At 44.0% G+C, this 24,761-nt stretch overlaps 1 protein-coding gene and 3 long non-coding RNA genes across 12 annotated transcripts; all 4 read right to left on the reverse strand.

The window, feature by feature from the left end:
* Positions 1-177: 177 nt before the first annotated feature.
* LOC148387899 (uncharacterized) lies at positions 178-6,853 on the reverse strand. 6 transcript variants are annotated; one of them, XR_015862837.1, is made up of 7 exons: positions 6,520-6,736; positions 6,390-6,444; positions 6,268-6,322; positions 6,146-6,200; positions 5,056-5,390; positions 3,845-4,114; positions 178-551 (listed from the first exon to the last, which is right to left on the reverse strand). XR_015862837.1 is itself a non-coding variant. In XM_088397347.1 (5 exons), the coding sequence occupies exons 1-5, from the start codon at positions 6,576-6,578 to the stop codon at positions 473-475; spliced, it is 303 nt and encodes a 100-aa protein (XP_088253473.1). In that variant the 5' UTR covers positions 6,579-6,736; the 3' UTR covers positions 178-472. The 6 variants fall into 6 exon arrangements, 3 of the variants coding, with proteins under 3 accessions (XP_088253473.1, XP_088253475.1, XP_088253474.1); XR_015862836.1 differs by lacking the exons at positions 3,845-4,114; positions 5,056-5,390 and adding an exon at positions 6,749-6,853 and having other exon boundaries at positions 6,520-6,637; XR_015862835.1 differs by lacking the exons at positions 3,845-4,114; positions 5,056-5,390 and adding an exon at positions 6,749-6,844 and having other exon boundaries at positions 6,520-6,682.
* A 653-nt stretch (positions 6,854-7,506) lies between these two features.
* LOC148387900 (uncharacterized) lies at positions 7,507-14,289 on the reverse strand. 4 transcript variants are annotated; one of them, XR_015862719.1, is made up of 9 exons: positions 14,103-14,287; positions 13,933-13,967; positions 13,392-13,852; positions 12,988-13,099; positions 11,701-12,887; positions 10,459-11,635; positions 10,129-10,384; positions 9,577-9,646; positions 7,507-9,319 (listed from the first exon to the last, which is right to left on the reverse strand). It is a non-coding gene; the product is annotated as an uncharacterized LOC148387900 (long non-coding RNA). The 4 variants fall into 4 exon arrangements; XR_015862721.1 differs by having other exon boundaries at positions 7,507-8,409; positions 9,181-9,319; positions 12,988-13,852; positions 14,103-14,286; XR_015862720.1 differs by having other exon boundaries at positions 10,125-10,384; positions 12,988-13,852; positions 14,103-14,289.
* A 2,082-nt stretch (positions 14,290-16,371) lies between these two features.
* LOC148387901 (uncharacterized) lies at positions 16,372-17,070 on the reverse strand. Its single transcript, XR_015862657.1, has 2 exons — positions 17,039-17,070; positions 16,372-16,634 (listed from the first exon to the last, which is right to left on the reverse strand). It is a non-coding gene; the product is annotated as an uncharacterized LOC148387901 (long non-coding RNA).
* Positions 17,071-17,351: 281 nt separating this feature from the next.
* On the reverse strand, positions 17,352-18,878 carry LOC148387902 (uncharacterized). Its single transcript, XR_015862633.1, has 3 exons — positions 18,629-18,878; positions 17,834-17,986; positions 17,352-17,680 (listed from the first exon to the last, which is right to left on the reverse strand). It is a non-coding gene; the product is annotated as an uncharacterized LOC148387902 (long non-coding RNA).
* Between the last annotated feature and the right edge of the window lie 5,883 nt (positions 18,879-24,761).

Consider the following 24,761-nt stretch of genomic DNA (forward strand, 5'->3'; position numbering starts at 1 on the left):
TTGTACTATCATTTGTAATGTACTTAAAAATTTAAATGATTAAAATTGTTAAAAATGATCACATACAGTTAAATAGAGCATCAGACAGGTTGAGGCAAATATCTAGCATGTGGTTTAGACGTCTATCATGCAAATGAGTTTGTTTTGTACTTTTAACACACATGCACACATGCGAGATAACGGCAGTACTTCTTTATTTCTTAGGTTGTTTTGGGCAAAACAACGAAAGTTGCATCGCATTGACCCAGCATCAGACAGGTTGAGGCAAATACGCTGCTACTCGGTGGCAGCACTTGGAAGTCATCTAGCCTTTCTGATATGGTCAATTTCATATGAATAAGAACACTCTGGCCTTTATTTCACTCTGAACTGTGTAACCACCCAGTACATGTACCGAGGCTGGCCGTGTAGTTACGCAACTGCTTTGAATTGAAAGCTAAGGTCCTGGAAGTTACACGCTATGTTTATACATTCAATTGACTATAGCAGGAACCTGGACTGGACAGCAGCAGCCTTCTTTGTAGTCAGACAGCCAATGGGGACGCCAAGCTCTGCAACGAAACATGCAAGAAATTTCACATTCAAGAGATGGACCATCGATTGAGGCACATCGCGAATGATGAATGACACCAAAGTTGACTTTATTTACAAGACCACCAACAGGAAGCCAACACGCCGCTGTTGATTTTATTCACAAGAATGCCCACATGATGCATGACTATTCAAAACAAACCAAAAAATGGCCCTGACCACATTAAAACAGCTTTTACTCGTACAGAAAAATGTACCAACATTCTGCAATATTGCAAAATGACGCAAAACAAAACATAAAAAAAAAAAGAAAAACAAACAATACAAAACAATACAATACATACAATACAATACAATACATACAATACATACAAAACAAAACAAAAAACAAAACAAAAAAACAAAACAAAAAAACAAAACAAAAAAACAAAACAAAAAAACAAAACAAAAAAACAAAACAAAACAAAAAAACAAAACAAACAAACAATACATACAAGACATACAAGACATACATACAAGACATACATACAAGACATACATACAAGACATACATACAAGACATACATACAAGACATACATACAAGACATACATACAAGACATACATACAAGACATACATACAAGACATACATACAAGACATACATACAAGACATACATACAAGACATACATACAAGACATACATACAAGACATACATACAAGACATACATACAAGACATACATACAAGACATACATACAAGACATACATACAAGACATACATACAAGACATACAAACAAGACATACAAACAAGACATACAAACAAGACATACAAACAAGACATACAAACAAGACATACAAACAAGACATACAAACAAGACATACAAACAAGACATACAAACAAGACATACAAACAAGACATACAAACAAGACATACAAACAAGACATACAAACAAGACATACAAACAAGACATACAAACAAGACAATACAAACAAGACAATACAAACAAGACAATACAAACAAGACAATACAAACAAGACAATACAAACAAGACAATACAAACAAGACAATACAAACAAGACAATACAAACAAGACAATACAAACAAGACAATACAAACAAGACAATACAAACAAGACAATACAAACAAGACAATACAAACAAGACAATACAAACAAGACAATACAAACAAGACAATACAAACAAGACAATACATACAAGACAATACATACAAGACAATACATACAAGACAATACATACAAGACAATACATACAAGACAATACATACAAGACAATACATACAAGACAATACATACAAGACAATACATACAAGACAATACATACAAGACAATACATACAAGACAATACATACAATACAATACATACAATACAATACATATAAACAATACATATAAACAATACATATAAACAATACATATAAACAATACATATAAACAATACATATAAACAATACATATAAACAATACATATAAACAATACATATAAACAATACATATAAACAATACATATAAACAATACATATAAACAATACATATAAACAATACATATAAACAATACATATAAACAATACATATAAACAATACATACAAACAATACATACAAACAATACATACAAACAATACATACAAACAATACATAAACAATACATAAACAATACATAAACAATACATAAACAATACAATACATACAATACATACAATACATACAATACATACAATACATACAATACATACAATACAATACATACAATACAATACATACAATACAATACATACAATACAATACAAACAATACATACAAACAATACATACAATACAATACAAACAATACATACAAACAATACATACAATACATACAAACAATACAATACAAACAATACAATACAAAACAAACAATACAAACAACACAATACATACAATACAATACATACATACAATACAATACATACAATACAAAAAAACAAAACAAAAAAGAAAACAAAACAAAAAAAACAAAACAAAAAACAATACATACAATACATACAATACAATACACAATACATACAATACATACAAAAATTAAAAAAAAAATTAAAAAAATACAAACAATACATACAATACAATACATACATACAATACATAAAATACAAAAAAAAACAAAAAAAAAGAAGAAAACAAAACAAAAAAAACAATACACACAATACAATACATACAGTACATACAAAACAAAAAACAAAACAAAAAAAAACAACAAAAAAATAATACATACAATACAATGCATACAATACAATGCATACAATACAATACATACAATACATACAATACAATACAATACATACAATACATACAATACATACAAACAATACATACAAACAATACATACAAACAATACATACAATACAATACAAACAATACATACAAACAATACATACAATACATACAAACAATACAATACAAACAATACAATACAAATACAATACAAACAATACAATACATACAATACATACAATACAAAAAAACAAAACAAAAAAGAAAAGAAAACAAAAAAAACAAAACAAAAAACAAAACAATACATACAATACATACAAAAAAATATATATATAAACAATACAAACAATACAATACAATACATACAATACAATACATACAATACAATACATACAATACAATACATACAATACAATACATACAATACAATACATACAATACAATACATACAATACAATACAATACATACAATACAAAAAAACAAAAAACAAAGAAAAAAGAAGAAAACAAAAACAAAAAAAACAATACACACAATACAATACATACAGTACATACAAAACAAAAAACAAAACAAAAAACAAAAACAAAAAAAATAATAATAATACATACAATACAACACACTGCATACAATACAATACATACAATACAATACATACAATACAATACAATACAATACATACAATACAATACATACAATACGATACAATACGATACATACAATACAATACATACAATACATACAAAACAAAAACCAAAAACCAAAAAACAAAACAAAAAACAACAAACAAAACAAAACAAAACATACATACAATACAAAAAAAAACAAAAAACAACAAAAGAAAAATACATACAATACAATACATACAATACAATACAAACAAAACAAAAAACAAAAAAAAACCAATACATACATACAATACATATAATACAATACATACAATACATACAATACAATACATACATACAATACATTCAATACAATACATACAATACATACAAAACAAAAAAACAAAACAACAAAACAAAAAACAACAAAACAAAAAACACAACAAAACAAACAATACATACAAATCTTGGGATTTCCTGGGTTGAGCTGGCTGGATGAAGTGGCTGGAGAGAGGAAAGTCTGGGAGTCCCTCCTAAAGCTGCTGCCGCCGCAATCCGACGTCCGGATAAGCGGTGGATGGCTGGGTGGCTGGATGGATGGGTGGCTGGGTGGATGGATGGGTGGGTGGGTGGATGGGTTGGGTGGGTGGATGGATGGGTTGGGTGGGTGGATGGGTTAGATGGACGGATGGATGGGTGGCTGGCTGGATGGGTGGCTGCCTGGATGGTTGGCTGGATGGATGGGTGGATGGATGGGTGGATGGGTGAACAAAAAACAAAACAAAACACAAAAAACAAAACAAACAATACAATACAAACAATACATACAATACGATACATACGATACATACGATACATACAATACATACATACAATACAATACATACATACAATACATACAATACAATACATACAATACAACACAATACAACACATACAATACAACACATACAATACAATACATACAATACAATACATACAATACAATACATACAATACAACACAATACAACACATACAATACAATACATACAATACAAAAAAACAAAAAACAAAACGAAAAAAAACAAAAAAATACATACAATACATACAATACAATACAATACATACAAAAAAAAACACAACCAAAAAAAACAACAAAAAAACAATACATACAATACAATACATATAATACATACAATACAATACATACATACAATACAATACATACATACAATACATACAATACAAAGAAAAAAAACAAAAAAAACAATACATACAATACACACAATACAATACATACAGTACATACAAAACAAAAAACAAAACAAAAAAAAATAATACATACAATACAATACAATACATACAATACGATACAATACAATACAAACAATACAACACATACAATACATACAATACAATACATACAATACATACAAAACAAAAAACAAAAAACAACAAACAAAACAAAACAAACAATACATACATACAATACATACAATACAAAAAAAAAAAAAAATACATACAATACATACAATACAATACATACAAAACAAAAAAAACAAAAAACAAAAAAAAAACAAAAAAAACAACAAAAAAAACAATACATACAATACAATACATACAATACATATAATACAATACATACAAAACAAAAAACAAAACAAAAAACACAACAAAACAAACAATACATACAAATCTTGGGATTTCCTGGGTTGAGCTGGATGAAGTGGCTGGAGAGAGGAAAGTCTGGGAGTCTCTCCTAAAGCTGCTGACGCCGCAATCCGACGTCCAGATAAGCGGTGGATGGCTGGGTGGCTGGATGGATGGGTGGCTGGGTGGGTGGATGGGTGGGTGGGTGGGCTGGGTGTGTGGATCGGTTTGGGTGGGTGGATGGGTTGGGTGGGTGGTTGGATGGGTTGGATGGACGGATGGATGGGTGGATGGATGGATGGGTGGATGGGTTGGGTGGGTGGGTGGATGGATGGGTGGATGGGTTGGATGGACGGATGGATGGGATGGGTGGGTGGCTGGATGGGTTGGGTGGATGGGTGGGTGGATGGGTTGGATGGACGGGTGGGTGGATGGACGGACGGGCGGACGGACGGACGGATGGGTGGATGGATGGATTGACATAGAACACATACAATACCCTGCCATACGCTACCATACACACAATGCATACAATACAATGCATACAATACAATACAATATCATACCATACTATATGCTCTGCATCTGGGAGTTACAATTATAGACATTGAGTAGAGTGGCAATGGCATGATATTTTTGCAACAATTACACATACCAACTCCAGTTTTATATTTAAAATATGTATACAATTATCAGTATATTGTAATGAGTTATAATAATTACAAAAGTATCCGAATTATAATAATTTCATTTTATCATCCATCAACTCACTCAAAAATGTCGGCATGAATCGAGCAGTCGACTAAACGGGAGAAAATCACGCTCGCAAATGTTTGTTGCATAACGGAAGGCGGGCGGGCGGGCGCCATCTTGGAATAGATTTGAACATGACGTAACAAATTTGTCACATTCATCAGTTTGCATAACACGGAAATAGCACACTATATGTAATGCAACATTGTTAATTTGACGAAACACAACGCCAAAGAGATTTGAAATACTGTAGCGGCAAAACGACAGTCGCGGTGGCCGGGACGAGTGTGAAAAGATTTTCAAGATATTTGTTCGCATCAAACAAACAAGGCGTCCGTCGTGAGAAACGGCAATGAACGACAAACATTTGATAGCTTACCCGAGAAACCGCCACACGGTCGGTGGCGCCTGCATTTGATAACTCGTCTTGAATCCTGCAACAAACAAACAAGGCGCCCGTCGTGAGAAACGCCAATGAACGACAAACATTTGATAGCTTACCCGAGAAACCGCCACACGGTCGGTGGCGCCTGCATTTGATAACTCGCCTTGAATCCTGCAACAAACAAACAAGGCGTCCGTCGTGAGAAACGCCAATGAACGACAAACATTTGATAGCTTACCCGAGAAACCGCCACACGGTCGGTGGCGCCTGCATTTGATAACTCGCCTTGAATCCTGCAACAAACAAACAAGGCGTCCGTCGTGAGAAACGCCAATGAACGACAAACATTTCCTAGCATGTTAGCTTACCTGAGAAACCGCCCGCTGCGCGGGTGATTGCACCGGTATTTGACAACACCCGAAGACATGACGTCACATCCGTCAATTCAAATCTTCCTCGCCTGCTCGTCCAATGGTGCTTTGCACACTAGCGTACCACGTGACAGGCCACTTCACACGCGGGCGGTTGCACCTGTCGCTCACCTCAAGACTGAAAACTGCCTTCAAAAACCCAAGTGCCACTTTGCCCGCCTCCTACCTCTGCCCAAATTCAGTCTGACCAATCACAGCGCAACTGAAATTGGCTTGACCACGCCCACCTCTCCGACAGGCAAGACTGAAACCTGCCTTCAAAAAAAAAAAAAAAAGTCACAAACCTTATGCAGAAGTGAGTGAAAAATCGACAAAGTACAGCTCGTGGGTAAGTTCGGGTCCCGAACCATGGTCCCATCGTGTTAGAGGCAATGACGTTTACCACTTGACCAAAGACTCGTGTCCATGACAGTGACAGAAGGGCAACCAACGCTCACCTCAAGACTGAAAACCCAAATAGTGTTGGCTCGTGAGTGAACGATTCGTTCAAAGAGATTCTAAAGATTCAGTTCACCTAAAAGAAGTGGAATGCACATCAGTACTTGGGGAGCTTCCGTAGTTGGTCTTTTAGCAGGCCCCGCCCACAAGTACCTCCACATTGGGTCACGTGACTAACAGCTATTTACATACACTAAAATAAAGTATGAAAACGTTATTTAAAAACACACACAAAATCATACATACACAAGACCAATGCGGCTGGAACGAGCTGGACTAAAGGAAGACATCCGTTTAAATTTGGTCAGTTTTAAGAAATAAGGAAATCATGAATATTAAAAGAGGATTTTTTTTTAAAATGGCAATATTTTTTCATTTTTACATAGCTTGGAAATGTATTATGATGGAGGAGTTTACAGGTGCAGGCCGGAGGGGGCTCGGCCCAAAGGAAATTAACAGATGTAAATATTTAAAAACACTTGAGGTCACCATTAGATTCAGATTTATCATATATATACACACGTATATAAATTAAATTTCCTTGAAGGGGATTTACACTGTACATGAAAGTATTTGTAACACCATCATCAGTATCTATAAAAACCTTCAGAGGGGAAAGAAGACAATAGCAAAGTGAAGGGATGGACTGATTTTAGACATCACCATATTTCATATTTCCACAGACATATAATTTTGATGTAATTCAATTCAATAAACAAATCATAATGTTAATGTACATTCTTGAAGCATACATCAAGTTGTGCAGGACTTGTGCCATAATGTATACATGTCTGATCATTTCTTTTTTATGGAACAGTCGCCCACCACCCTGCCCAGCCCCCCCTTGCTGGCACTACAGTGCTAACAAAAGTTCCACAAGCCTTTTTTAAATGTTATTTATTTTTTAAACTCTCATACGTTTCACCCAGTCAGTAACATTTTTTAAAACTATATATTGGAGGAAATTCGACCTTTTAATTACTATTTAAAAAAAGCTGCAAGTGCAGCATCGATAAGTTTGTGCTCGACTCTTTTATTGTACATAGAGAGACAACTAGGGGCACAAACTTTGAAATAAAAACCCCCTTAATTTGATTTCCGATTGAGGTCTGCAGTGGAATTTGAAAAAGATACACAATGGTACAAGTCGTATGGCAAAATTGGACATTCAGCTCCACGTCAAAGTTCAGTTTGAAAAGTCCTTGAAAAGTGGTACCACCCAGTACATGTACCGAGGCTGGCCGTGTAGTTCCGCAACTGCTTTGAATTGAAAGCTAAGGTCCTGGAAGTTACACGCTATGTTTATACATTCAATTGACTATAGCAGCAACCTGGACTGGACAGCAGCAGCCTTCTTTGTAGTCAGACAGCCAATGGGGATGCCAAGCCCTGCAACAAAACATGCAAGAAGTTTCACATTCAAGAGATGCACCATCGGTTGAGGCCCATCGCAAATGATGACACCAAAGTTGACTTTATTTACAAGACCACCAACAGGAAGCAAACACACCTCTGTTGATTTTATTCACAAGAATGCCCACATGATGCATGACTATTCAAAACAAACCAAAAAATGGCTCTGACCACATTAAAACAACTTTTACTCGTACAGAACAATGTACCAACATTCTGCAAGATTCTGAGTTCGGTGGCCATTTTAAAGCAGGGTTGCCAAAGATGACTTACTGATCGCAACAGAGACCGTTTGTACACTTGTCGTTTGCATCTATAGGTGTCTGGCTACTTGGCTTTTGTCAACAATTTAGAATGCATCCAGCTTTTCTTTGTGTAGTTAAAAATAAAAAATCTGACACTGCATATTTAACAAGTCAATTTTGTTTCAGCCTAATTTTACAATTGTCTTGTCATTGAGAATGTCTCAAATGATTCCAGTTTGTATGCACGATAGACTGCCAATGCTTAAAATGGACCACTTGAATTCAGTTCACAGTTTAATTGCAGTTCAGTGGTACACACACACAATTACAGTACAAACAGTTCATTTCATGATTAAAAAAACAACAGTAAAACAACAATATTGCAAAATGACGCGGCGCTGAGAGAGAAAGAAAGAGGCATCATGCAGATAGCCAGTGTGCACACCCAGTGAAAAAGTGGAGGGAAGGAAAGAAAGGACAAAAGAAAAAAACAAAGTCATACTCTCCTTAAATGCTGGCTGGGCGCTTTGCCCTCGCCGCATCCGCACCCGTCCGTCTCGTGTCGGCCGCTCATCACGGGCGAAGGTTGGCTCCCCCCCGGCCGGTATTCGACGTTTGGACTCATCCTCCGCCTCGTGCCACTGCAAAAAGAAAAACGGCACTCTGTTGCACGCGGTTCACTTCTGTGGACGTACTCATTACCTGTCTATTAAAGCGTGCTCCTATTTTAAGCTCCCTTTATTAATAGCGTATGTACACATGAATGTTTTTGTTTTCTTTTTATGTCCGTTCCTATGTGAAGAATTCAATGCTTATAATATCTTTCTTTGTTGTAAAGTGCTTTGAGCTGCATTTCTTGTATGAAAGGTGCTCTACAAATAAAGTTTTTTATTATTACCCTCTGGTCTCGCGGTCCTGTCCAGTCCCTCTCTGTGCAGGCACTCATCAGATCCAGTGCCCCAGCAATCCTGAAAGGCAGACATATTGTGGTGGTTTTTGCAAGGGGAAAAATTTCACTAGCACCCCCCCAACCTTGACTAAGGTAAGTTTGAATCAGGTAACTAGCGGCACGCACGGGCTGGCGCATGTCTCATACGGCCCTCCCGCATTGGAGCGATCCGGGTTATGAAATGTTTAACCCCTTACAAAAAGGGAGGGAGGGAAGGAGGGAGGGAGGGAGAGAGCGAGAGGAGATAAGAGGCTTTGGTGCGCACTTAAGCGCAACCGGCCAGTTCCACCCTGAGTGCACCAGGCCATGCAGGTACTGCCGGGTGCGTTGGAGAAAGAGAGCGAGAGAGGGAGGGGGGGGGGGGAGGGAGGGGGGTGTCTACTTTGCCGATTCGTATCTAGAGGGTCACAGCAACCCAAATGCCCATGCGTGCTACTAGTTACCCTATTCAAACAGACAGGGGTAGGGAAAGCACAAAAGAAAAAACAAAGTCATACTCGCCCCCAAAACGCTGGCTGCATCTGCACCCATCAGTCTCGTGTGGGCCGCTGGTCACGGGCCATGGTCCGGGTCTGCTCCGGCCGGTGTTGGACTCGTCTTCCGCCTCGCACAAGTGCAAAAAGACAAACGACACTCAGTTGCATGCGGCTCACATCTGTCAACGTACTCATGACCTGCCCCCTCTGTGGTCTTGTGGGTGCAGCCCAGTCGCTCTGGGTGCAGGCTGGCGCTCGTCCCATCCGCCACCCCGGCAACCCTGAACGGCAGACAAATAAGGAAATCAAATTAAAACTAACAAGTGCGTTGCTTATTGGATTGCCATGTCACCACCTCTGGCCAGCCTTGGCCAGTCATGCATCAGGCTCCTCTTCAACACTTGGCGACTGCTTTCTTTGGGTGATTCCTTCCTTTGCACCCCGCTCACCAATCGCGGGTCTGGAGGCCTCCGTCCACCAGCTCTTTGTTTCATACATCGTCTCTTCCACCTTGCAAGACAAGCACAAAAGTCTCGCTGCGCCGTCGCTTGCGCTTGCCGTCGCTTGCGCTTGCCGTCGCTGCGCGGTCGCTTGCGCTTGCCGTCGCTGCGCGGTCGCTTGCGCTTGCCGTCGCTGCGCGGTCGCTTGCGCTTGCCGTCGCTGCGCGGTCGCTTGCGCTTGCCGTCGCTGCGCGGTCGCTTGCGCTTGCCGTCGCTGCGCGGTCGCTTGCGCTTGCCGTCGCTGCGCGGTCGCTTGCGCTTGCCGTCGCTGCGCGGTCGCTTGCGCGGTCGCTTGCGCTTGCCGTCGCTGCGCGGTCGCTTGCGCTTGCGGTCGCTTGCGCTTGCCGTCGCTGCGCGTTTGGCACTCAATGAGGGCTGCACGACATTTTGGAATACCAACGATATGGCAGTATTGGGCCAGACCACAGCATTGAGCAAAGTTGTGCAAAATTCTGGGATGGAGAGGAACTATTTGATCGCAATGACATCACTTAGACCAGTTAACTTTAACTTGCATCAATGACTTGTTATCTTCTAAACTCATTACAAATAGTTAGGAGGCCAGAAAACATGTTTCATTTGCCACATGAACAGAAAAAAATCTTTGTTTCCCTAAAGTGCATGTCAACGACCTATACCACCATATGACGGTTTTCCAATCCAGGTGCAGCCCTACACACACGTCACCATTGGTGTCCAAATAGTAGCCTCGGGCCAACTTGATCAACACACCACACGAATGAACGTAACACTGCTTTGTAGCACAAAATATGAATGGCAACATTTTGGTATTGATTGAATGAATTTGTGTCAAAGAATTCTCAATTTGATTCAGTATGCAGCCCTCAAACAGACATTTGGACACCGCCGGTGTGAACTAAAAAGAAAAGAAAAAAATCCATTTCACATGCTGAAGCTGCGCAGGTCGACGCCTCCAGGGAAGCGGGTCTCCCTCAGAACTCTGCTACTTCAGAGCGATGCCACAGCGGTCCGTCCACCTCTGAGCAGATCGTGTCGCGTCCCGGTCGCCATCTGCACAAACAGAAACAAATGTTAGAAACTCAAAGAGCACCCCAAGTTGTAGGTCACTTGCTTACTTGATCACAGCGGTTAGGTACTCTTGGTCACCGGGTCGAATCGGGCCACGCACCCCCCTTTTGCGTCCGGCCTGCAAAAGGTAGAACATGCAATGAGTTGGGCGCTGCTCACATCATTAAGTCTTCACCGTGGACCGGCTCGCCCCAACACCGCCCCCTACACCTAGAGAACAAAGGACGCACAGTGGTACGTTAGGCTTCGATCAAGCACGACAGTGCTAGGTTAGAAAAAGACACAATGTGACTGTCTCGCTCCAACACCTAGGGGAGAACAAAGAACACAAGTACCACAGTGGTAGGTTAGGGTTAGACGAAGTGCAACAGTGGTAGGTTAGAAAAGGAAAATGTCACAAGTCAAATTGCAAAATTGGACATTCGGGATCGGCTCGCTCCGACGCCACCCTACACCGAGGGGAAAGAACAAAGAACGCAGCAACTACGACAGTGGCAGGTTAGAAAAAGATACACAACGGTACAAGTCGTATGGCAAAATTGGACATTCAGCTCCACGTCAAAGTTCAGTTTTGTGTCCAGCCACGGAACCACGTCCTCCCCCAAGTGGGCCGTCAATGGCAACCAAGCACAAGACAACGCTGGATCCAGACCAGCCACAACCACAGCGCACCTCGAAAGCAAGACCAACCATCAGAGCCCTAAACACTGTCCACACCGGCAACCTTTCCGTCGTGCACCCATAACCAAAGGCAACCACACTGCCCCCTACTGGGCACATGATCCGCACACGTCGACTTTTGCAGCGCGATGCTCGATTCTTGACTTGATATGGCCATTGCTCCTTTGTATATGGCCATTGCTCCTTTGCTCCTTTGCATATGGCCATTGCTCCTTTGCATATGGCCATTGCTCCTTTGCATATGGCCATTGCTCCTTTGCTCCTTTGCATATGGCCATTGCTCCTTTGCTCCTTTGCATATGGCCATTGCTCCTTTGCATATGGCCATTGCTCCTTTGGATAGGCCATGGCTCCTTTGGATAGGCCATGGCTCCTTTGGATAGGCCATGGCTCCTTTGGATAGGCCATGGCTCCTTTGGATAGGCCATGGCTCCTTTGGATAGGCCATGGCTCCTTTGGATAGGCCATGGCTCCTTTGGATAGGCCATCGCTCCTTTAGATAGGCCATTGTGCCTTTTCATATGGAATTATCCCATTCGGCTCCTCTTGCAGCCTACAAAAACACAGACAGCCATTAATTGCGTGCTGGGAAGCTAAAACTCGACAACCATTGTGTGTTGGGAAGTTGAAACTTGACAAAAACAGGTTTTCACCTGATTTAGGACTACTCTTCCTCAGTGTTCTCAACATCACTGAAAGGGCTCCTTCAAGAGCCTCCTGCTTGCTTTGTATAGAAGGATGCTGGCTGGGCGGCAGTTTTTAGCGCTACAAAAGACAAGCAAATGATTGCAACAAAAATAGACATTGAGTCGAGTGCCAATGGCATGATTTTTTACCAACAATTATACATACTAGGAGTTTTACATTTGAAAAAAAATATTATATTGTAGTAAGTTATGATAATTGATCAAAATTATAGTTCATATTTGAATTTGATACATTCTAAGTAGAGTTTTACATTTGAAAAAATATATAATCATCACATTGTAGTAAATTATGATAATTATTCAGGATTATAATTCATATTTTAATTTAATCATTCATCAACTCCCCTCACATTGGACAGATGATCCAGGTTGGCGGCGTCCAAGACGGGAGAAAATAACCCGGGCAAATGTTTGTTGCGTAACGGAACGAGAGCGGGCGGGCGCCATCTTTGAATGGATTTGGTCCGATTTGGACATGACGTAACATATACGTTGCATTCACCAGTTTGCATTCACCAGTTTGCATGACACGGAAATGGCACACGCATCATATAAAATAATTTAAAAAATGGTTAAGTTGACTAGAGTCAAACTAACATTTCCTATAGTCAGACAAACACGCGCCTATCGGCGGCGTCATTTACGAACCGTCTACAGACAGACGAATGAAAAAAATGCTGGCCAGCATGAAAAAAAACAACCGCGAAAGACATTTAAAATACCACCAAAACGCGCAACGACGCGACGCGACGCAAAGTGGATTGTGGCGTGCCGTGCCGAAACCTCAAGCACTCCCTAGACAGCGAAAATCCTGCAAGAAATAATAAATGGCATCGTAAGAAACTGCAAACATTTGCTCACGGGCTAAATGGCCTGCGGCCTACAATTTACCTCCAGGTGGACGTGACGTGGCCGAGTCACGAGTCCTGCGACAAACAATACAAAACAAAACGGCTTGTGAGAAAAGGCAACAAAGCGTGCCAATCGTGCAACAAACACGGACGGCGTCCGTCGTGAAAAACGGCAGGAGACGACAAACATTTGCTAGCATGCTCGCTTACCTGAGAAACCGTTCGCCGCGCCGCCACGCGCTCGGTGGCACCTCCATATGATAACTCCCCTTGAGCGAGCACACCTGCCTTCAATTGACCTAAAGACCTGACGTCACATCCGTCGATTCAAATCTTCTTCTCCTGATCGTCCAACGGCGCTCGGCACACTGACGCCACCAGGTGGTCGCCTGTCATGGTGACTACTGTGGAAAGGCTTGCTTCGGACTATTCGTTGAAACTTTCAACACCGAACATGTTTGGATGGAGGATACCCTATCAATATGACCAAATCTCCTTTGGTTCCCGAGCAGGCTCTGGTCGACTGGTTAACGCCATTGCCTTCAATCAAATGAAAATATTTGTATCGAGTATATTTGTATTGTATATTTGTAAACGTGCTTTTGTTGTGCAATTAACCCTTTATTTATTTATTCTCTTTTTTTTTAACCTCGTGTAGTGTACCTACACATATTGTCATATAAAATGTCTGATTTTTATGTTTTAATTGGCGAATATAAAAACAAGGAATAAGACGCCAGACACGTTTTAACATAAATGTTTATTAAAAATAATAATATCAAAAGCAAATTTCAAACCAGCAATCTAATGTGAAATTGCAGTAGATATATTGGATAACAATATTTAGGCGTATATAGGTATACACGTTATTTAAAAACGACTATAAGTGCTATACTACGACACAAGTGTTTACCAGCTCAGTGGCCTAAGAGGAGAGTGTCCGCCCTGAGACTGGGAGGTGGTGGGTTCAAACCCCTGCCGAGTCATACCAGTGACTATAACAATGGTACCCATTTCTTCCCTGCTTGGCACTCAGTGGAAGGGGTTGAAATGGGGCCCCCCCCCTGCTGCTCACTTATACTCCGGTGCGACTTACAGTCCGAAAATTACGGTAAGTTCAAAAATATCAGAGGACGTGATAAACAACTGACGGGATTTGGTTGCATAAGCAAGCCTAACCCTAAGCACAGCAAAAGCGAGAGCAAGCCTAACACAAACCCAAACCCTAAGCACAGCAAGAGCTCTGGTCGAGTGGTTAACGCCATTGCCTTCAATCAAATGAAAATATTTGTATCGAGAGTTCATCCTAAAATGAATTGTTCTTGCAAAAATTCTGCCTGCCGCCGTTGCAGTGCTCCCGTGGACTCATTTTCAAGTCAGTTGCTAAGAAACACCACACCGTTGCACAGAGACAATTCTTGAGTCATATCAAATCAATGATTTTCAAACGGGTCCAAACAAGCTTTTCCCTCATGGCTACAAAGATCTTTAGATCTTTTCGTTCACTCTCGTTCACTGAAAACATTCGTTCTTTTGAACCCATCGTTCACTCACGAGCCAACACTACACTGCAGTAGTGATACACACACACACACACACACACAATGATACGACAAACACGATGACACGACTTTTCACGCACCTGCACTTAACGAGGGAATCTTGGGAAACATGTTGGAACGCGGCCCCGAGGACTAGAGCTTGACACCTGTGACCTTTGACCATGATATTTCCCTCATAAAGTGGCCTGTTATTAGGTACACTTGAAAAGGGCGGTGTACCTAATGGAGTGTCCGTGTGATTCCCTCGTTAAGTGCACCTGTGGGAAAACTTTTAGCTCCTGCGCAACGTGAAAGTGACCAAAAACCTTTCACGCAGCTGCGCTTAACGAGGGAATCACATGGACACTCCATTAGGTACGCCACCATTTTCAATAAATAATAAAGTGGTCTGTTATTAGGTACTAGGTAAAAAAAAAATTAAAAAAATAAAGTGTAGTGAACGATTCGGTGAACGATTCTTTTGAACAAATCTTTTGAGCGAACCAATTCTAAAGCTGCAGTTCTTAGCTGGAATGCACATGACTAGTACAAAAGAGTGCGGACGGCCAAAGTCTGATGGGTCGAAATAGTTGACTGGTTAGTGACACGGGCTCTTGCTCGGTAGGAACTTGGTTCGATCCCAGGTGTGAGCACTTACCCTGTTGTGTTCTTAGAATTTGAACATCGCTTTGTATAAGCGGATGCATATTCAAACAATTCATTTTTCATTCATTTTTTTTTTTTTTACCTCGTGTAGTGTACCTATTGAAGTGTCCATGAGGTGTCCCTAATCACAGGCCACTTCATTAGGGACAAAGCTTAGTGAAAGTGAAAAGTGCCAGTGGTGGAAGTGAATACATCTTCAAATGTTTTATGATGCCAATTGTCAATACAATTAGTCCAGATTGTTGAATGAATGGCGAGCCACAGATCAGAGACTGTTTTAAGATAACTTTATAAAATTCCAAATTTAACAAAAGTTTTAAGTTCATTTGGAAGCATTAGCAAAATTGCATTATCACATTAAAGTAAAAAAAAAAAGATTCCATGTAGGTTATTGAGGATTGTCATCCAAAAGAAGAAATTAAACAGAAGCATCAATTCAAAAGAAGCAATAGTACAAAACTGAGGCACTGCAAAGTATACATTGGCGCAATAAACTTTTGAGTTGACCAGTGCATCTGCAAGTTTCTCCAAGGACCTGTTGACAAATTCAATGATATTCAAGCTATGGCTCTTTCACACCAACCAACCAACCAACCAACCAACCAACCAACCAACCAACCAACCAACCAACCAACCAACCAACCAACCAACCAACCAACCAACCAACCAACCAACCAACCAACCAAGCAAGCAAGCAAAAAAAGTCTCCAAAGGGAATAGAAACTACGAGTAGCTATTCCAAATGGGCCATTAAAACAAGACACAATCAAAGAGGCCTGGCCTCCTTTGGCTTTCGAGCAGTGGCTCTTATGGACAACGGGAATGTGCAATGAACAGTCTGAATGGTTCAACTAATCAGTCCATGCTCACATTCGGGCACAATCCATTCATTCATTCATTCATTCATCCATCCATCCATCCGCTAGCATGCTCGCTTACCTGAGAAACCATCCGCCGCGCCACCACGCGCTCGGTGGCACCTCCATATGATAACTCCCCTTGAGCGAGCACACCTGCCTTCAATTGACCTAAAGACCTGACATCACATCCGTCGATTCAAATCTTCTTCTCCTGATCTTCCAACGGCGCTCGGCACACTGACGCCACACTGGTGGTCGGCTGTCATGGTGACTACTGTGGAAAGGGTTGCTTAGGGAAATATCATGGTCAAAGGTCACAGGTGTCAAGCTGTAGTCCTCGGGGCCGCATTCCAACATGCATACACATGGAGTCTCAAAAACGTATTAGCCAGTCATTTTTGTGCATTTATTGCTTCATAAAAGTTCATAAAAATAACAACAGATATTTTATAACGCATCCATATGTTCGTGGGGGGGGGGGGGGGGGTCAAATATATGGAGAGAGGTTTGTCTTCTTCAGTTTTTTTTAGTCTGAGGATTTGTGCTGCAAAATCTGGAAAATTCCGATCCGTATTAGACATTACGTCAAGTTCAAAGTAATGACCATTTTAGAAAAATGGACCAAAGCCTCCGAATGTGGGGAAGAAGACTCGGGGTGGTGGCGCTCTTCTTCGTCTCGACTCCCTTAGCCAAAGTTTCTTCCTCTTGGGGTCCGCGTGACCTGGGAGGAGCCAGACAAGCCGTCGTCATTTGGCTTTTTCAAATTTGACACAATACATGTAATGTTAACGAGGATAAACAATCTTGTTTGAATGTCTTGGGCCAAAATTGGGAGCGCCCCAAAACACGCACGCGGCCGGCACACGTTTGTCACCTCTGCTAAGGCCGTAGTCTCCTTCGTCGTCGTCCTCGTCGTCATCGCCAGCCGGGTTCTGGGCGAAGCTCCTCAGATAGCGCTGGTGGTGTGAGCAGGCGACGGGAAGATGGTGTCTGCGGCGGCGATGCTCGTCGTCGTCTGTTGGGACATCTGTTTTAGAACAACAAAATATATACCTTCGGTGATGATTGATGGACGGACGGACGGATGGATCTTGATGCCCACAACATGGCCGACACCTGACCACAACCCGAAATACATAGCAAAGTCTATTCGTATGAAACATGGCTGAGTTGATTGTGATTAGTCATGTAAATGAAATGGAATTTGCTTCTTGCTCCCTGCAGGTCATTTCCATTTCTTTTGAATTATGGGCAGCACCGGGGAAACGAACGACGGCACCAGATTCCAGGCGAATCTCGCCCATTGTGTCGTGTAATTAAGTAGGCGCAAAGGAAGCGAGGGGTGGGGGTTCAGATGCTCTCCGAGCTCACTTTGGACAATTGTTTGATTTGCAATTTTAGGGAGGAGTTTTTTCCTCTCAAGTTCTCTCACTATGCTTGGGTCTACCGGATCAATATATTCTTGATCACAGTGTGGTTACCCGGGTAACGAGATGGCTTTCGACAGCAATCCATCATGGTAATTAACGCAGGCAAGGCAAATAAAAAGGAGATCAAATAGTGTTTGAAATCAACCAATTCCAAATTATGATTTAGAAAACCAGTTTTTGCAGGGCTGGCTGCAGCGTCGCTTAGCAACAGCTATGCGCATGCGTGACTCCAAACTCACTAGACGCATCCAAGGCAATCCCAGCATCGTCCAGGCACATCCAAGACTGTCCCAGCGCCGATCAGGCGCATCCAAAGTGCATCCGAGGTGGTCCCGGTGTCGTCTAGGCGCAACAAAGGCAGTCGCTGCGTCGTCCAGGAGCATCCAAGGCAGTCTTGCCATAGTCCAGGCGCATCCATGACGCATCAGAGGCACATCCTAGGCAGTCCCGAAGTCATCCAGGCGCATCCACGGTGGTACTGGCGTAGTCCAGGCGTAGCAGAGACATATCCGAGGCAGTCCCGGCGTCGTCCAGGGGCATCCAAGGTGCATCCTTGACAGTCCCGTAGTCGTCCAGCCTCATCCAAGGGAGTCCTGGGGTCGTCCAGGGGCATCCAAGGCGCATCCAACGCTGTCCCGGCGTCATCCAGGCACATCAAAAGCACATCCAAGACGGTCCCAGCAACATCCAGACACATCCAAGGTGGTCCTGGTGTCGTACAGGCGCATCAGAGGCGCATCAGAGGCACGTCCGAGGCGCATCCAAGCAGCATCCAAGGCAGTCCCGGCGTTGTCCAGGCGCATACAAGACGCATTCAAGGCAGTCCCGGCGTTTTTCAGGTGCATCCTAGGCGGTCCTGGCGTCGTCCAGGCGCAACCAAGGCACATCCAAAGAAGTCCCGGCGTCGTCCAGGCACATCGAAAGCACATCCAAGACGGTCCCAGTAACATCCAGACACATCCAAGGCGGTCCTGGTGTCATACAGGCGCATCAGAGGTGCATCAGAGGCGCGTCCGAGGCGCATCCAAGCAGCATCCAAAGCAGTCCCGGCGTTGTCCAGGCGCATACAAGACGCATTCAAGGCAGTCCCGGCGTTTTTCAGGTGCAACATAGGCGGTCCTGGTGTCGTCCAGGCGCAACCAAGGCACATCCAAAGAAGTCCCGGCGTCGTCCAGGCGCATCCAAGGCAGTCCCGGTGTCTTCCAGGTTCATCCAAAGCATGTCCAAGGGGTTACCCGCAGCCGAGCCGCAGCCGAGCCGCAGCCGAGCCGCAGCCCAGCCGCAGCCGAGCCGCAGCCCAGCCGCAGCCGAGCCGCAGCCGAGCCGCAGCCGAGCCGCAGCCAAGGCAGTCCCTGCATCATCCAGGCGCATCCAAGGCACATCTAAGGCAGTCCCGGCTTCAGGCACATTCAAGGCGGTCCTGGTGTCGCACAGGCGCATCGAACGCGCATCAAAGGCAGTCCCAGCATCGTCTACGCGCATCCAAGGTGGTCCCAATGTCGTCCAGGCGCCACAAAGGCGGTCCCAGGATCGTCCAGGCGCATACAAGGCGGTCCAGGCGTCGTCCAGGCACATCCAAGGCCTTCCAGAGGTCACTAGACGCATCCAAGGCAATCCCAGCATCGTCCAGGCACATCCAAGACTGTCCCAGCGCCGACCAGGCGCATCCAAAGTGCATCCGAGGTGGTCCCGGTGTCGTCTAGGCGCAACAAAGGCAGTCCTTGCGTCGTCCAGGAGCATCCAAGGCAGTCTTGCCATAGTCCAGGCGCATCCATGACGCATCAGAGGCACATCCTAGGCAGTCCCGAAGTCATCCAGGCGCATCCACGGTGGTACTGGTGTAGTCCCGGCCTATCAGAGACTTATCCGAGGCAGTCCCGGCGTCGTCCAGGGGCATCCAAGGTGCATCCTTGACAGTCCCGTAGTCGTCCAGCCTCATCCAAGGGAGTCCTGGGGTCGTCCAGGGGTTTCATACTGAAGGTAGGCTTTCAAAGTAGGCTTTAAAGTCAGGCTCAGGTGCTTCATACTGGAGCTAGGCTTTCAAAGTAGGCTTTAAAGCCAGGCTCAGGGGCTTCATACTGGAGCTAGGCTTCCAAAGTAGGCTTTAAAGCCAGGCTCAGGGGCTTCAGAGTAGGGTTTCATACTGGAGCTAGGCTTTCAAAGTAGGCTTTAAAGCCAGGCTCAGGGGCTTCATACTGGAGCTAGGCTTTCAAAGTAGGCTTTAAAGCCAGGCTCAGGGGCTTCATACTGGAGCTAGGCTTCCAAAGTAGGCTTTAAAGCCAGGCTCAGGGGCTTCAGAGTAGGGTTTCATACTGGAGCTAGGCTTTCAAAGTAGGCTTTAAAACCAGGCTCAGGGGCTTCATACTGGAGGTAGGCTTTCAAAGTAGGCTTTAAAGCCAGGCTCAGGGGCTTCATACTGGAGCGAGGCTTTCAAAGTAGGCTTTAAAGTCAGGCTCAGGGGCTTCGGGGTAGAGCTAGGCTTTCAAAGTAGGCTTTAAAGCCAGGCTCAGGGGCTTCATACTGGAGCTAGGCTTTCAAAGTAGGCTTTAAAGCCAGGCTCAGGGGCTTCAGAGTAGGGTTTCATACTGGAGCTAGGCTTTCAAAGTAGGCTTTAAAGCCAGGCTCAGGGGCTTCATACTGGAGCTAGGCTTTCAAAGTAGGCTTTAAAGCCAGGCTCAGGGGCTTCGGAGTAGAGCTAGGCTTTCAAAGTAGGCTTTAAAGCCAGGCTCAGGGGCTTCATACTGGAGCTAAGCTTTCAAAGTAGGCTTTAAAGCCAGGCTCAGGGGCTTCGGGGTAGAGCTAGGCTTTCAAAGTAGGCTTTAAAGCCAGGCTCAGGGGCTTCATACTGGAGCTAGGCTTTCAAAGTAGGCTTTAAAGCCAGGCTCAGGGGCTTCGGAGTAGAGCTAGGCTTTCAAAGTAGGCTTTAAAGCCAGGCTCAGGGGCTTCATACTGGAGCTAGGCTTTCAAAGTAGGCTTTAAAGCCAGGCTCAGGGGCTTCATACTGGAGCTAGGCTTTCAAAGTAGGCTTTAAAGCCAGGCTCAGGGATTTCGGAGTAGAGCTAGGCTTTCAAAGTAGGCTTTAAAGCCAGGCTCAGGGGCTTGATACTGGATCTAGGCTTTCAAAGTAGGCTTTAAAGCCAGGCTCAGGGGCTTCATACTGGAGCTAGGCTTTCAAAGTAGGCTTTAAAGCCAGGCTCAGGGACTTCGGAGTAGAGCTAGGCTTTCAAAGTAGGCTTTAAAGCCAGGCTCAGGGGCTTCATACTGGAGCTAGGCTTTCAAAGTAGGCTTTAAAGCCAGGCTCAGGGGCTTCGGAGTAGAGCTAGGCTTTCAAAGTAGGCTTTAAAGCCAGGCTCAGGGGCTTCATACTGGAGCTAGGCTTCCAAAGTAGGCTTTAAAGCCAGGCTCAGGGGCTTCAGAGTAGGGTTTCATACTGGAGCTAGGCTTTCAAAGTAGGCTTTAAAACCAGGCTCAGGGGCTTCATACTGGAGGTAGGCTTTCAAAGTAGGCTTTAAAGCCAGGCTCAGGGGCTTCATACTGGAGCGAGGCTTTCAAAGTAGGCTTTAAAGTCAGGCTCAGGGGCTTCGGGGTAGAGCTAGGCTTTCAAAGTAGGCTTTAAAGCCAGGCTCAGGGGCTTCATACTGGAGCTAGGCTTCCAAAGTAGGCTTTAAAGCCAGGCTCAGGGGCTTCAGAGTAGGGTTTCATACTGGAGCTAGGCTTTCAAAGTAGGCTTTAAAGCCAGGCTCAGGGGCTTCGAAGTAGAGCTAGGCTTTCAAAGTAGGCTTTAAAGCCAGGCTCAGGGGCTTCATACTGGAGCTAGGCTTTCAAAGTAGGCTTTAAAGCCAGGCTCAGGGGCTTCATACTGGAGCTAGGCTTTCAAAGTAGGCTTTAAAGCCAGGCTCAGGGGCTTCATACCAGAGCTAGGCTTCCAAAGTAGGCTTTAAAGCCAGGCTCAGGGGCTTCATACTGGAGCTAGGCTTTCAAAGTAGGCTTTAAAGCCAGGCTCAGGGGCTTCATACTGGAGCTAGGCTTTCAAAGTAGGCTTTAAAGCCAGGCTCAGGGGCTTCATACTGGAGCAAGGCTTTCAAAGTAGGCTTTAAAGCCAGGCTCAGGGGCTTCGGAGTAGAGCTAGGCTTTCAAAGTAGGCTTTAAAGCCAGGTTCAGGGGCTTCATACTGGAGCGAGGCTTTCAAAGTAGGCTTTAAAGTCAGGCTCAGGGGCTTCGGGGTAGAGCTTGGCTTTCAAAGTAGGCTTTAAAGCCAGGCTCAGGGGCTTCATACTGGAGCTAGGCTTCCAAAGTAGGCTTTAAAGCCAGGCTCAGGGGCTTCAGAGTAGGGTTTCATACTGGAGCTAGGCTTTCAAAGTAGGCTTTAAAGCCAGGCTCAGGGGCTTCATACTGGAGCTAGGCTTTCAAAGTAGGCTTTAAACCCAGGCTCAGGGGCTTCGGAGTAGAGCAAGGCTTTCAAAGTAGGCTTTAAAGCCAGGCTCAGGGGCTTCGGAGTAGAGCTAGGCTTTCAAAGTAGGCTTTAAAGCCAGGCTCAGGGGCTTCATACTGGAGCTAGGCTTTCAAAGTAGGCTTTAAAGTCAGGCTTAGGGGCTTCATACTGGAGCTAGGCTTTCAAAGTAGGCTTTAAAGCCAGGCTCAGGGGCTTCATACTTGAGCTAGGCTTTCAAAGTAGGCTTTAAAGCCAGGCTCAGGGGCTTCATACTGGAGCTAGGCTTTCAAAGTAGGCTTTAAAGCCAGGCTCAGGGGCTTCATACTGGAGCGAGGCTTTCAAAGTAGGCTTTAAAGCCAGGCTCAGGGGCTTCGGGGTAGAGCTAGGCTTTAAAAGTAGGCTTTAAAGCCAGGCTCAGGGGCTTCATACTGGAGCTAGGCTTCCAAAGTAGGCTTTAAAGCCAGGCTCAGGGGCTTCAGAGTAGGGTTTCATACTGGAGCTAGGCTTTCAAAGTAGGCTTTAAAGCCAGGCTCAGGGCCTTCATACTGGAGCTAGGCTTTCAAAGTAGGCTTTAAAGCCAGGCTCAGGGGCTTCATACTGGAGCTAGGCTTTCAAAGTAGGCTTTAAAGCCAGGCTCAGGGGTTTCATACTGGAGCTAGGCTTTCAAAGTAGGCTTTAAAGCCAGGCTCAGGGGCTTCATACCAGAGCTAGGCTTCCAAAGTAGGCTTTAAAGCCAGGCTCAGGGGCTTCATACTGGAGCTAGGCTTTCAAAGTAGGCTTTAAAGTCAGGCTCAGGGGCTTCGGAGTAGAGCTAGGCTTTCAAAGAAGGCTTTAAAGCCAGGCTCAGGGGCTTTATACTGGAGCTAGGCTTTCAAAGTAGGCTTTAAAGTCAGGCTCAGGGGCTTCATACTGGAGCTAGGCTTTCAAAGTAGGCTTTAAAGCCAGGCTCAGGGGCTTCGGAGTAGAGCTAGGCTTTCAAAGTAGGCTTTAAAGCCAGGTTCAGGGGCTTCATACTGGAGCGAGGCTTTCAAAGTAGGCTTTAAAGTCAGGCTCAGGGGCTTCGGGGTAGAGCTAGGCTTTCAAAGTAGGCTTTAAAGCCAGATTCAGGGGCTTCATACTGGAGCTAGGCTTCCAAAGTAGGCTTTAAAGCCAGGCTCAGGGGCTTCAGAGTAGGGTTTCATACTGGAGCTAGGCTTTCAAAGTAGGCTTTAAAGCCAGGCTCAGGGGCTTCATACTGGAGCTAGGCTTTCAAAGTAGGCTTTAAACCCAGGCTCAGGGGCTTCGGGGTAGAGCAAGGCTTTCAAAGTAGGCTTTAAAGCCAGGCTCAGGGGCTTCGGAGTAGAGCAAGGCTTTCAAAGTAGGCTTTAAAGCCAGGCTCAGGGGCTTCGGGGTAGAGCTAGGCTTTCAAAGTAGGCTTTAAAGCCAGGCTCAGGGGCTTCGGAGTAGAGCTAGGCTTTCAAAGTAGGCTTTAAAGCCAGGCTCAGGGGCTTCATACTGGAGCTAGGCTTTCAAAGTATGCTTTAAAGCCAGGCTCAGGGGCTTCATACTGGAGCTAGGCTTTCAAAGTAGGCTTTAAAGCCCGGCTCAGGGGCTTCCTACTGGAGCTAGGCTTTCAAAGTAGGCTTTAAAGCCAGGCTCAGGGGCTTAATACTGGAGCTAGGCTTTCAAAAAAGGCTTAAAAGCCAGGCTCAGGGGCTTCATACTGGAGCGAGGCTTTAGAAGTAGGCTTTAAAGCCAGGCTCAGGGTCTTCGGAGTAGAGCTACGCTTTCAAAGTAGGCTTTGAAGCCAGGCTCAGGGGCTTCATACTGTAGCTAGGCTTTCAAAGTAGGCTTTAAAGCCAGGCTCAGGGGCTTCGGAGTAGAGCTAGGCTTTCAAAGTAGGCTTTAAAGCCAGGCTCAGGGGCTTCATACTGGAGCTAGGCTTCCAAAGAAGGCTTTAA

This window comes from Syngnathus floridae, chromosome 14 (genome assembly GCF_059516105.1).
Source record: "Syngnathus floridae isolate MCC-2025c chromosome 14, RoL_Sflo_1.0, whole genome shotgun sequence".
Classification (NCBI taxonomy): Eukaryota; Metazoa; Chordata; class Actinopteri; order Syngnathiformes; family Syngnathidae; genus Syngnathus; species Syngnathus floridae.